The 14,630-nt window shown below is 41.0% G+C and overlaps 1 protein-coding gene across 1 annotated transcript in view; it reads right to left on the bottom strand.

Annotated features, from left to right (window-relative positions):
* LOC104982152 (protein-lysine methyltransferase METTL21E) overlaps window positions 1–12,492 on the bottom strand; it is a 16,093-nt gene extending 3,601 nt beyond the window's left edge. Inside the window, exons 1-4 of the mRNA XM_010831468.1 lie at window positions 12,179–12,492; window positions 11,123–11,202; window positions 1,560–1,726; window positions 274–391 (exon numbers count right to left, since the gene is read on the bottom strand). Coding sequence (XP_010829770.1) covers window positions 274–391; window positions 1,560–1,726; window positions 11,123–11,202; window positions 12,179–12,225 — 412 coding nt within the window. The 5' untranslated portion in view covers window positions 12,226–12,492. The remainder of the gene's footprint in view (window positions 1–273; window positions 392–1,559; window positions 1,727–11,122; window positions 11,203–12,178) is intronic.
* Between the last annotated feature and the right edge of the window lie 2,138 nt (window positions 12,493–14,630).

The following is a 14,630-nucleotide window of genomic DNA, read 5'->3' on the forward strand; positions in this document are numbered from 1 at the left end:
ATGTAAAAAGACTCAATTATGAGAAACTAGGACCAACTTTCTATCAGGAGGAGAATTTCAAAATAAACTATCATTTATATATATATAAAAAAAATAGGCCCAGGTTATAGTAAAATGAAAGTGAAAGTTGCTCAGTCGTGTCCAACTCTTTGCGACCTCATGGACTATACAGTCCATGGAATTCTCCAGGCATAGCAAATGGATACCAAAAGCAACTAATGCTATCAGATCATTGGATTCTCTGATCCCACTTGATCTAAAGCAGCTACTTACCAAGTAAACTCGCCACAATGGAGACGAGCCCCGTTCCAGCTCCAATTTCAATCACATTTTTGTCGACCAGGTTATATTGCTTTACGTTAGTTTCCAGAAAATAGCACAGAACAAGGGCCTATGAAAATGCAAAAAAAGAAAAAACAGTGCTTAGTAAGTAATCACAGAAAGCAATATTAAACTCCATTAGACAAATACCCCACTAATGCTATAATACATGTATAAGCACATGTGAGAATGGGCTTCCCAGGTGGCACAGTGGTAAAGAATCTGCCTGCCAATGCAGGAGACATAGGAGATGCGGGTTTGATCCCTGGATTGGGAAGATCCCTTGGAGGAGGAAATGGTAACTCACTCCAGTATTCTTGCCTTGGAAATCCCATGGACAGAGAAGCCTGGTGGGCTACAGTCCACGGGGTCGCAGACAGTCAGATACAACTGAGCGACTGAGCAGGCATGCACATGTGAGTGTATGTGTGTGTATATACACATCTCTACAGAAAATTATCCACAGAAGTACATTCTCCAATAGGTTCAACATTTAGTATAGAAAAAGTCTTTGGGGATTATTGGGGAGAGAAGAAAACTAAGAATATAGAGTTCAGTTACTTAGGCTTGATTATCTTTAAAGGAAGCAACTTCTAATAGGGCTTCCCTGGTGGCTCAGAGGGTAAAGCGTCTGCCTGCAATTCAGGAGACTTGGGTTCGATCCGTAGTTCGGGAAGATCCCCTGGAGAAGGAAATGGCAACCCACTCCAGTGTTCTTGCCTGGAGAATCCCATGGATGGAGGAGCCTGGTAGGCTACTGTCCACAGGGTCGCAAAGAGTTGGACACGACTGAGCGACTTCAGTTTCACTTTCTAATAATAAGAGTCATTTTAAAGAAATATATGTTCAAGATTGGGGCAGACAGTAGAGGGGGGCTGCAGCCTTCGTAGGACAATTGATAAATGAGTGTGGCCTTTTAGAATATTCTGCATGTTGAGACTGATACAGATTTCATTTTAATTATTTAACTCAAATAAAGCCCAGTTAAATGGGAAATAAAAATGTGTACAATTCTAAACTTTTCTGACCTATAGTAACCAAAAACTGAATGTGTAAACAACAGTCTTTATTAACCCTACAAGTCAGAAATAGAATTGGTGGAAGCATTTTCCCAATTTCTTGATTTCTAAATTTTACTGTTGCTTGAGGTCACAAAATAGAACTATGGAATCTCTCTTCTCTTTCCAAATGGTATATAATAATAGACAAAATTGGATGAAAAATAATTTAAATTATACCGATGGCCAAACAACAGCGCCGTAACAATCCGTGGCTTCATTGATGCGGATCTCATGGCCAGCGAAATGAAACCCTTCCCAGGGGATGGTTGTTACAAATGCTGGAACAAAACACCTCCGCATGATCTCTGCAACCACTGTCCTGTCATCGCCGTCTTCTCCGCTCTCTGAAAGGAAAAGAAAAAGCCAGTGGTTGTGGTTGCAGCAGTAAAGGAGAAGAATCTACTGGAAATGCAGCATTTCCACCTAATCTAAGTTGCTTCTGACCAGTCATTGACGTTAGCTGCAACATAATGGTAGTAAGGTATAACTATTTGAAAACAGCTCTTAACAGAAGCTGACATTTCACACATTGGGACAACATCTTTCTGATTTTTACTGAGGTTGAAGTCAACTGCTAGTCCTTTCTGCAACGCTATGTGAAATAAACAATTGAAAGACTTTTTAAAAAAACAACATATTTTAAAGGCTAGCAACCAAAAAATAAATAAATAAAGACTACCAATCTATTCATCTAGAACAAAAGAAAGACTGATGATAGAGTCTAAGATTTCTACTATTCTTATTAGCTTCACAGTGCAATTCCAGTTATTTCAACGTAGCAGATCCTTTGTGACCTGCCTTAATCCAAGCAAAAGACATGTGATACCATCCATCAATTACACTTGTATTATATTATTATTACTTATTTGTATATTATTGTTTGGGGGCAACTCATGACATCTTAACATTGACAATATCGGATAAGTTTCACTGATAAGAATACAAAATGTTGCTTTCTGGAGAGCAATCTTATGGTATTTTGTTAATTTATATATAAATATCCTACAAGCCAGCAATCCTGCTCCCTCTTCTAAATTTTTACACAAGTCCTTAAGTGGATATGTGTGAAAATATTTGTCAAAGACCTACATCAAACACACTAGAAAGGTTGTCAGGAAGAAGCTGGAAAAGGAAAGGAAGTATGAAATGGGTAAAAAGGATGAATGAAACAATGTACAGACAGATACACATACAACAGGGGGTCTTGTTGAGATGATGCCATGTACCATGACGTGAAGGGTATGACTCGCTCACACCTCTGCCCTGAGACCCAAAAACAAGTAAGTAAACAAACAGAAAACAAAAACATTTCCTAGAAATTTGGAGGAAGTACAAAAACTTCTCATTCTGGTCTTCATAGAAGAAGACAAGTTTCTCTTGGGAAATTTATTTCCCAAATCTCAAAAGTTAAAACCTTCACACTTTGCAACCTTGCCATCATTCATACTTTCAAAACAGATATGACACTCCAAAGTCAAATGTCATCTGATCCTTGAACATCAGATGGAAAACACCGCGGCTGCCTCCTGGTCTCAGCTTGCACCTCATCCAGGAAACTCAAGTTCCTCTGGGGATGAACAACATGCCCAGCTTGTTCAGCCTCTTTGAATATTTCCATTGAGGGTGAAGTTGTTCCTTCACAAGCGGCCCATTCTGCAATTAGAAAATTTGATGATTCACAATTCTCCCTAACTCTAAACCAAAATCTGACACCAGCAATTTTTAAATCTATTCTTCCTAAAAGTAAGGAAGCAATTTCCCTCAAAAACGAGCAAACTTTTATCATTAAAACAAGTCCCAAAATTTTAGGAAAGGGGAACGTGCAAAGGTTTAAAAAAAAAAATGAGGAGTTTGGCACCAGTCTTAAAATTTCTGGACTCAAGGCCCCAGGAGATTTTGCAGCTTCTCCATGCATTGAGGCAAAAACAGGGCTGAGAGAGAGGTTGCCCTAAGTTCTTGAGTCCTAAGAGAAGACGTACTGAATTGACCAAAAGGTTTTTCCATAACATCTTATTGAAAAACTAGAACAAAATTTCTGAACCACCCAATAGTTGCCAAACTCTGTCCTGTGAGCTCCAGGAACATCATTCCGTAGCATTCTGGGAGCACAGTGGCAAGGAGATGAAGTTTGTCCCTGTTGGAAGATTCCCTCAGGGGCCACAATCCAGCAGGAACTTGAGCCAAGACGATTTCCTGTCCTAAATTCTGTGATCCCTGAACAGACCCAGACAGAACCAAGCGTTCTCCAAAGGACTCTAACCTCACCGCATTCCACAGTGGGGGGCCACCCCCACAACCCCCTCCACCAGCCCTCACACTGACCTTGGCAGAGATGCAGAGAAAACGAACCGGTGAAAAATGGAGAGTCCTAAGCAAGAGACACCTCTTCTAACATATTTCACTGTATTTCTCCTGAAACAACAGCAGGCTCTCACATTCAGGAAGAGCTCCAGGAAGCCAGTAATATTGGTAATAACGTTGCCTTTGAACTTTAACTTTCATTTTGCTAGATTCACTTGCCTTGCTAAGATGGGAGGCTGGGGGGACAGCAGAGGGCTGCGGAAGTTCTTTAGGGGAAAGCTGAGAACTTTAATTGCTTCCTTGACCTTTAGTTGAATGTGCCCGCTTGGGCCTCCTTGCGAACTCCTTATAAATGCAGCACTTCTTTGACAAGTCACCTAAGGTATCGGGGATTAATAGACCTTAGAGCACACGAAATCCCAGGAGCACCCGCTAAGATTCCAGTCTTTGATATAAAAACTTTGCCGGTGAGTATTTACCGCTACCATACCGACATCTCTGACTTTGCGCTTTCCTAAAAGAAAGCTTAGTTGACCAGATCAGTGCTGCTGTCCTAACAACTACAGTGCAATAACAAATGTAAATAAATAGAGCTAGTCTTTTTTTTTCAAGAATGACATTTTTACTTCTATAAGGAACAGAGATTTAAAATACATATGTAAATATATTATGTAATTTTTAAAATGACTTACACCCCCTAAATTAAAGGATCTTCCAAGAGATTGGAATTTCATGAAATTTCCAAAAAATTTCATGAAACAACAACCACTATTAATCGCATGTTGTGGTGGTGGTGGTTGTTTAGGTGTTCAGTCGTGTCTGACCCTTTGTGACCCATGAACTATATGTAGCCCGCCAGGCTCCTCTGTCCATGGGATTTCCCAGGCAGAAATACTGCAGTGGGTTGCCATTTCCTCTCCAAGGATCTTCCCAACCCAGGGATCGAACCCAAGACTCTTGGGTCTCCTGCATTGCAGGCAGATCCTTTACCCAGGGATTAATTGCACATACACCCTAAAAGAACACAATTCTATGATTGCACACGGTCATTTGAAATGAGTTATGCACCTAGGCTGATCACATATCCTATAGCAAACACTGTCAGGCTGAAGAAAATTTAACTGACAGTGTTTTATATTAGCATTCTCCTTGGAATTTAAAGACTATATAAATATCAGTCATTCCATAGAAAGGGACACTCATAAAAAGTATTCCTTAATTGATAGCAGGAAATCAAAATATACTGAATTTGGGTACTTAAAATTATTTGTCCAGATGTAATACATGGGATTTTAAGAGCAAATACACACACACAATTACATCCAGCTTAAAACTTCAGGGACTTCCCTGGTGGTCCAGTGGTTCAGATTCTGGGCTCCTAGTGCAGGAGTTCGATCCCTAGCCTGGGTTCGATCCCTGGTCAGGGAGCTAGGTCTCACAAGCAGCGACTTGGACATGGCCTAGCCAAATAAATTAAAAAAAAAAAAGACAACTGTTTTTTAGCATTAAAGATTTTGAGGTTAAAAAAAAATTTTTTTTGGCCTCACCTCGAGACTTGCAGGGTTTTAGTTTCCTGACAAGGGATTGAACCCAGCCCGTGGCAGTGAAATCACCAAGCCTTAAACACTGGACCACCAGGGAACCCCCAGGGCTAATAACTTAAGAACAATTATTTATTTAAATTAAAAGACAGGAGATTCCCAAGTGGCACTAGTGGTAAAGAACCTACCTGCCAAAGCAGGAGACATAAGAGACACAGGTTCTATCTCTGGGTGGGGAAGATCCACTGGAGAAGGAAATGGCAACCCACTCCAGTGTTCTTGCCTGGAGAATTTCATGGACAGAGGAGCCTGGCGGGCTACAGTCCACAGGGTCGCAGAGTCGGATAAGACTGCATCAGTTTAGCATGGACTAGCACGCACTCAGTGTTTCAGCAATATCACCACCCATTTCAAGGTTGATGCCAAGAGCCACTGGGCAGCAATCTAACAGAAAGGCTGCACTTTTACAGGGCGTCCCTAACATCGCCTTGTTGTAACAAAAGGGGGAAACCTATGCTCCAAACACAATATGCAAACAACAGGTCCCCAAAGAGTATGTTTGGCTATTTGTTGATTATGGGACTGAATCTTGAGAAGGTCAATGAATTCGTGGATATTCTTTGGTTTTTAGGAAAGATGTGAAGAGCACTTTTCTCCAAAAGTTAATAGTCTTATCATACAATGGAATTCTAATTTACACTTCCAAAGAACAATTTTCTACACATATTCCTTCCTTGTAATCTAGCACTCAGCCCCAGGACAAATAACTAAAACCAGGAAATGTTATGCAATATGTAGAATTTTGGCTTCCCTACATGAAAAGTAGAAAACTTCTGATATCTATACCTGTGTGTGTTAGTCGCTCAGTCGCATCCAACTCTTTGCAACTCCATGGACTGTAGACCAGCAGGCTACTCTGTCCATGGGATTCTCCAGGCAAGAATAGTGGAGTGGGTTGCCATTTCCTTCTCCAGGGGATCTTCCCAACACAGGAATCGAACCCAGGTCTCCTACATTGCAGGCGGATTCCTTACCATCTGAGCCCCCAGGGAAGTGCTATACCTGTAGATAAAGCTATCTACCTTAATCTTAAGAGTATTATTATTAATGAATTTAATATTGAAACAAATATTAAAACAAATTGTAAATAAAACATAATCAAGAAACCGTAACAATTATGTTGCAATTTTAGGCTTATCTGTCTTAATGCTTTTGATACTATAAAGGCTTAACGCCATTTTCCTGCTATTAAATCTTTGCTGATTGTGAATAATATCTACCAGGTGCTCTTGTCCTCTAGAGAACTAAAGTGATTTCAATTACAAAGTAAAAATTAGCAAGATTCTGCCGTGTTACAATGATGATTTTCTTAAGAGGAAAATCCAACAGTGAATTGACTTCCAAGGCTGGATTGCAACAAGCCTTCAAAAACGCAGGTTCTGTCTGCATTCTTCTCTTTTATACTTTTAAAGTCAATAACAGCAATAATAGATGGAAGGGTCAGATCACAGAAATACATGGGAAAGAAAATTCTTTAACAGCTATGACAAGTGAATTTAAGCTTCCATTTGAGGGCTGTCATGAAGACCTGTCAGCAAAATTTAAAGTAAAAACCCTTCAACTAAATGAAAGAGACTGTCATTCAATAGAATCTTCTGTTCAAAGATGAATGTCATGTGCTTCTTAGAAATACCTAGAGAGTTTTTTTTTAAAGATGTTAAAGATATTTTCAGATTAGTGAATGGTCACAGGCAAACCTGAAAACTAGAATTCTGAAAGGCTTAGCAATGTCAAGTTCTCAGGCCCTTATGTTAAACCTGATTCCCTTATGCTGTTTTCACAAATGTTTTTTTTTTTTTGGGTCTGGATGTCTGCTTAGTTTCAAGAATATATAGAGGCTATAATTTTTTTGCCAGAATGTATTTTTTAATTGGAGGATAATTGCTTTACAATGCTGTGTTAGTTTTTGCTGTACAGCAATGTGAATCAGTTGTAAGTATATATGTGTGTGTGTGTGTGTGTATGTAAACCTTTATATGTATGTGTGTGTGTGTGTGGTGGGTGGGGGGGCTTCCCAGGTGGTGCTAGTGGTAAAGAACCCTCCTGCCAATGCAAGAGACCTAAGAGTTGTGGGTTCAATCCCTGGGTCAGGAAGATCCCCTGGAGGAGGGCATAGCAACCCACTCCAATTCTTGCCTGGAGAATCCCATGGACAGAGGAGTCTGGCAGGCTACAGTTCATAGGGTCACAAAGAGTCGGACACAACTGAGGACCTTAGCACACACATGTGTATATACACATATATGTCCCCTCACTCTTGAGCCTCCCTCCCACCCTACATCCCACCCAGCTGGGTCATCACAGAGCACCGGGCTGAGCTCCCTGTGTTATTCAAGAGGCTGTAACTTTCATTAAGTGGCTCAAATGATAACTATCAATACATTTGCCAAAGAAATAAAATTCACTTTTTACTGAGACTGCTCGGGTTCCAAGTCAGGGGTTAAAAAATAAAAAAGAACCAAATTTAGTTGTACTCAGAGCCGGCTGCTGGAATAGTACCAATGTGGGATAAAAGAAATACTTCAGACGAGCAACGGGAAGCCCCACCGCTTGGCTGAATCAGGAGAAGCATCCTCAGGAGGAGACATCTGAGTTGCGGCAGAGGGAAGCTGAGGGCTGCCAGGCAGGGAAGGGAGGACGGGAGGTCAGGAGAGACAGACGCAGCCCCCGCCGGGGTGTGGAGGCAGGCTTGGCGAACCGGGAGGACCGCGAGCTGGTGTACAGGCTGGTGTCGAAAACGAGCCGGAAGAGGCAGGTGGGGATGACCCTAGGGCAGTGCTGACCTTTCTTCTACAGGGTGAGCAGGAGCCAATGACTATCATGAGGACAAGAATTACCCCGTCGAATTTGATATTTGAGAATTTCCTTCTGGTGGTAGCAGCGGAGGCTACATTAGAAGCGAATCGGAAGCCGTAATCATCTAGACAAAAGACGCACGAGTCTGCAGTGAGGCAGCAAGCCTTGGATCTAGGAGCCACGTGTGACTTTGTGGGCTCCCGAGGCAGTGGTAGACTCCTCCCTGGAGGGCAACAAGTGATGTTCAAACTTGACATTCAACCCTGAGTTTTGAAGCTATCTGAGGCAGATTACCATGTTTAAGGGTTATTATTCAATATGTGAAACATTGATTACAGTCTTATCTAGCAGATATTTATCCAGATTACTTTTTAAACACGTAAAATGTGTTGATAGATGATTCTCCCATTAGTAACTTTGTGTACTCTGGTACTCCAATTAGTATATTAACGTTAACTCAGACTACAGTTTGGTATGTTTCTTAAACAGCAATAGAATTACTCAAAATTTCTTCTTCCTATATTAAGGCAGTATTGCTTATGATGGGAACTGCGCTCAACTGTGTCCAACTCTTTGCCACCCCGTGACTATAGCCAGCCAGGCTCCTCTGTCAGTGGGATTCTCAAAGCAAGAATACTGGAGTGGGTGGCCATTTCCTTCTCCAGGGGATCTTTCCAACCTGGGGAATGAACCCACACCTCCTGTCTCCTGCCTTGGCAGGTGGGATTCGTTACCACCAGCACCACCCGGGATGTCTCTCCGCAAACATCCCCCTGTAGATCTCGGGCACGTTTAGTCCCATCCTGGCACCCGCCTCTTGAAGGGACCAAACCAACGCAAGGCAGAACAGAGGCCATCAGGCAGGCAGCTGGACGGCCAGGTTTGGGAGTCACTGTGAGCAGGCATCACGGAGCCTTGGGTTAGGATGGACCTGATCCAAGGCTGAGCACCCTGAGAGCAGCCTTTATAGCACGTGGCTACTTGTGCTAACAGCTGGAGAGCAGCTGTTGACAAGGGTAGGCAACCTGAGATTTGGCACAGTTGACGTGGATGTGGTTTTAGACGGTTTAGATTATAATGCAGCGTTAGAAACTGTTCATTGTTGTTCAGTCACTAAGTCATGTCTGACCCTTGTGACCCCAGGAATGCAATTCACCAGGCTCCTCTGTCCGTGGGATTTCCCAGGTCGGTTACCATTTCTTTCTCTGGGGGATTTTCCTGACCCAGGGATCGAAACCACGTCTCCTTAGAAACCAAAGACAGAGGAATTTTCAGCATTCACTATAGTCCTAACTTTGTGCATAACAAGTGTTACCCTATAATTCTTGGATATTCAGGCCAGTGTTGAGTTAGAAGCACTGGGCTATGGGCTTGCTCCATCCTTTCCAAGCACAAGATAACCAAGTACAGAAGAGCTAGATCGGGAAGAGCCAATACCCTTCAGTACTTGAGAACTGAGTGTTCTACTGGTTACTGAAAGCTTTTCCAACAAAATGCCATGTGACTCTGCCCCCTCCGCACACTCTTAATCCCCTCAGCACCATGCCTGTGAATGTATTTTGAAAGCTTCAGTCGGCTACTTGGATGATTATTATGGGCTGTGTTTGTTCACGTTGTAAAATACTTTCATAATAGTTCTGTCTGTACCTTACCTTGAACTTCTTCCATATCTTTTGTAATTCGCCAAATTACCATATGCACAGTGGAAACCAGGCTTTGTACTAATGGTAATGACAGTGATGAGATTTTATTCCTAAACTGCAGAGAAATCGCATCTTCATTCAAATCATCTAAATGGTTGGATTCTCTAAAGTGATTATGACTTTAAGTGTTTAGATTTGCGAAAATTACTACAGTTAAACCATTCACGTTTAAGCCATGTAGGCTGCCAACACTGGGCATACACCCAGCTCTCTTGGCCTAACGATGCTCACCCAGGCAGAGGCCACCTGGTACGCCTAAAAAAGGGAGGAAAAAAAACAGGACTACAGTTGTTAGAAAATATCCAAAGTGTGCAGATAAAACAGAGAGAGAAAGAAATCTAGACAATTAAGTTTGTACAACTGTTCTACAAAAATATGGTAGTAATCCTTCTAGTCTATGTCAAGAGCGTATGTCTGCACGTTTTAATTTTTATTTATTTCTGACTGCACTGGGTCTCAGTTGCTGCATGCAGGATCTTCGATTCTCATTGCAGCATGCAGGGTCTTTAGTTGAAGCGGGCAGGAGCTTCTAGCTGCGGCATGTGGAATCTTTAGTGGCAGCACGTGGGATCTAGTTCCCTGACCAGGGATCGAACCTGGGGCCCTGCATTGATAGTGCGGAGTCTTAACACCGGACCACCAGGGAAGTCCCTATCTGCACTTTTTATCTCAAGGCAATGGGAACAGTTATATATTACAGAGTCTATGAAAAGTCATTCTTGATATTTAGGATGATATTAAAAAAAACAGTGGCTCAAATCCAAATAATTCCACTGGTAATGGAATTTGACCTTAAATTCTCCTTACCACAAGAGGTCAAAAGAGGTCAAATTACACTGTGTTTGCCTCTAATTAATACATCAGAAGGACCATACACACAGGCTAGACAAATTTTACAGTCTAATATCAACTTTCATGGAAGCAATTGTAAAAACCATAAGACTATTTTTATCTCTCTTGCAATCTTCCTATCTGAAAAGAAATAACTAAGAAATCACAATCATGTATTTAGCATGTAGCATCTGGGGAAAATTTTTATTCCACTTTTGCAGATTAAAAAAAAACAACAACTCTATTAATACCTAGCAAGTCTATATACTTGATTTATTACCTGTCAGAATTATCTCTAACGTATCATCAGGTATAGCAGGAGACAATAAACATTGTTAGAGATAGTTACAGGTTAGCAAACACAAGCACAGGTGTATATGCAATTGATAAAAAGCCCCAGCTCTCTTTTGGACATCAGTGAACGCCGTAAAGGTTGGCATGTACATTGTTAGTTGCTTTGTCTTCTTAGAATTGGTCAAATTACATAAAGAAACAAAAAATAATTTACCTTTTTGAACTTCTGGATCCATTAAGTGATTAGCTAATGGATGGCGATATATTGATGCTTTCTTGATCATTTCTTGAAAACTAGACAAATAATACATTAAGATATCAAATGGTAATAATTAATTCAAAATGTGCTCTCATAGTTACCGAATAAAATTTAACACCAAATACAGTAGAGAAAATTATATTAAAATATCTTATTAAAAATTATGATTTTTAAAAAGACCATTAAAACACAATCTATCTAGTACCAACTAAAATTCAGAGTCAGAAATTTTAGAAGTTCTTGGAAGAAGAAAACATTCTTCACCAGAGCCACCTCAGCTATCACAAAGAAAGCCATCATCTTCATACTAACTAGTCAGAGAGCAATCCTAAAACTTAAGAGGTGATTAAAACATTGGGAGAGAAACGGTTCTACTCAGTGTAGTGAGCACCATAGCATTAATCCAAAACAAACCTCCCTACATAGCACAGATGCAAAGATGCCGTCACCCATGGTCATCAGCCTGTACCCAAGGTCAAATAGCCCAACCACCAAACACTTTCTTTTTTGAGTAGCTTCTTTAAAAAAAAAAAAAAACCCATACCATCTCAGCAAAGATATTTAAAAGGAAAGGAATTCAAGCTTGTATGCCTCTCAAACAAAGCATATCTTGTGAATGAATGAGCTTAAGTAAGTTGTAGTTCCAACTTTGGAAAACAACGATTTGATGTTTTAAGCATCAGTTTTTGAATCCTTTAATAATCACTGTACTACCATGAATTAACATTCACTCCTTTCCTACACCTGGCTCCTAAAACACATGTCACAGCCACCACATCTTTCTTTAAACTATGCCTCAGTAAATTAGGAGACAGATTGTTTTCCTTACAGTTTACAAAGGAGGAAAATCAAAGGTTATATTACGGCCCTGAGGTCGCAGGGCTGAACAATAGCGAAAGTGGTCACCCGGTTTGTTCCCAATTTAGTTTCTCTTCCATTAAAGGGACGCGGTCTTTACAACACCTGTCCGCCAGCAGGTCAACATGTATTAAACGTGAAGTCTGGACATACCTATGTTCACGAGTTAGCTGAGTTTCTAGAAGGTTAAAAAGGATCATCCACAACTTTGTCTTTGCTGCTGAGACCCTCTGATGGTGCCTGAAAGGCGAGCGCCCAAGCTCGGCAGTTGACTACTGTACGCGCTGGCAGTAGGTCTAAGCCTGACAGCTGCGTCTGCACAGCCTCTGAGATTCAGCAGCGAGGCTGGGACGCCCATAAATAAGGGGTCGGAGAAAGTAAGTAGGCATATTCCATGTGGGCGTCTCGTGCCCAGAGCGAGAGCCAGCGGGAAGGTTTCAACTCCTCCTGCAAATGAGTGAAGGCTATTTGGGCCAAGTGATAACTTTTCACTCGGATGCCAAGCGTTATTTAAGCCTCCCCAGCTCTGACGTCCTGTGAGACGGAGGCCACATGCTTTCCATGTCACCTTGTCTGGGTGCGAAGGCCATTTTTAGCCTCAGACAACTGCCCCAGAAGGCTTGGGAGAGTGTGTGCTGCAGCGCTCTGACCGCAGGGATTAGGTTACCGCAGTTCCTTCCTACTGGGAGTAAAGAGGCAGGCAGAGGGTATCTGTAGCCTGTGCACCTGCTCACGTGCATGTAGGGCTGCAACTCAGAGTTTGTATTAACTCCCGCGACCACTGGAAATAGCCTGAATAAGAAGTTATTAACAGGTAATGAAACCCAGCAATATTGTAAAGTTAAACTTAGGAGTGCGGGTACAGCCTCTAAGAAATAATTCACATATTATGATGGATGAAGCTCACGACAGTGGATAGGACAGGACTACTGGTCTGGGAGCCTGATTTTAATCACTCCTGTCAATAATTGGCCTGTGATTTTAGGCACTGACTTAGCGTGTTTCTTGGCTTCCTCATATGTAAAATAGAGATATAAAAGGCACATAGTATCTATGAGATGAATATGATAGACAAAAAAACATTCTGGAAACTGCAAAATCTTAAATGATGAAAACAATTATCCACAGGAGGTTAATCCTGGGCAGAGGACACGCTCTTTTTTTTGGATCTTTTTAAAACAAGAATGAAGAATTATTCAGTGAATAAAAACCACCTGTCTTTTCCCACAATTTTTTAATTGAAGGATAATTACAGAATTTTGTTGTTTTCTATCAGACATCAACATGAATCAGCCATAGGTGTACATATGTCCCCTCCCTCCCATCTCCCGCCCCATCCCACCCTAGGTTGATACACAGCACCTGAGTTCCCTGAGACATACAGCAAATTCTTGTTGGCTATTTTACAGATGGTAATGTGAGTTTCCATGTTACTCTCTCCATACATCTCACCCTCTCCTTCCCTCTCCCCATGTCCATAAGTCTATTCTCTATGTCTGTTTCTCCATTGCTGCCTTGCAAACAAATTCATCAGTGTCATCTAGATTCCATACATATGTTAGTACATAATATTTATCTTTCTCTTTCTGACTTACTTCACTCTGTATAATAGACTCTAGGTTCATCTACCTTATTAGAACTGACTCAAATGTGTTCCTTTTTTGGCTGAGTAATACTCCATTCCCACAACTTATTTAAAAGATCAAGGAACCTCAGTTTAGACAGGCAGAATGTCTAAATCATCTGAAGAGACACGACGACAATGATTATTTTGGTTATATTGAACTGTTTTGGAAAAAAGAAGTACAGAGAGACTTCTGCCTCCAGCTCTAAGTAGCTTATAGCAACACAGCACTGACTCTTTACTCAAGATTATTTGCTTAGGAAGATGTTTAGGGCAAGAGGCTAACTTTCCAAGCATAAAGTGGCTAAAAACAGAACAAAATTCAAAAGAAGAAATATCCCACTTGGTACCTGTGGAAAACTACTTTTTAGGGATGGAGGAAAACTAAGAGATGGAGTCTGACAAAGTGCAAACCAGCTCTGAACCCACTCAGTCCTGGTTAAAGTGAGGTGACCTTCCCCTCTGCTTCCCACCAGAATACATTCTGGAAACCTCTCCAGAGGAGGACTCACAACATCTACAATTTTTTATACATAATGTCCAGCATTCACTCAAAGTTTACTAGTCATACCAAGAAACAGACAACAAACCCACAGGTAACCTAGATACCAGGATTGTTTGATACAGACTTCAAAGTAACTGTGATCAAGATATTACAAAAAACAGACGAAAAGAATTACACCAGAGAACTTAAATCTACAAAAATGAATCAAATAGAATAAATGAAATAAAAAGCTCTATAGCAGTTTTAACAGCAAATGTAGAGAAAGTGAAAGATAAGTTGAAATATAAATTTACAGAAAATGTATAGGATGGTCGCCAGGCTAAATAAGTTACAGGTATCCCAACTTGCTTTGAAAAATAATAAATTTGCTATGTTGTTGTTTGTCTTAAACAGGTAACCTTTTTTTTATAGGTAGAAGAGCACCCTGAATTCTGAATTAGAAGATTTGGGTTCAGGTCACAATGTTTTCCAATTAG

The sequence above is a fragment of the Bison bison genome, unplaced genomic scaffold (genome assembly GCF_000754665.1).
Source record: "Bison bison bison isolate TAMUID 2011002044 unplaced genomic scaffold, Bison_UMD1.0 scf7180017864527, whole genome shotgun sequence".
Lineage (NCBI taxonomy): Eukaryota > Metazoa > Chordata > Mammalia > Artiodactyla > Bovidae > Bison > Bison bison.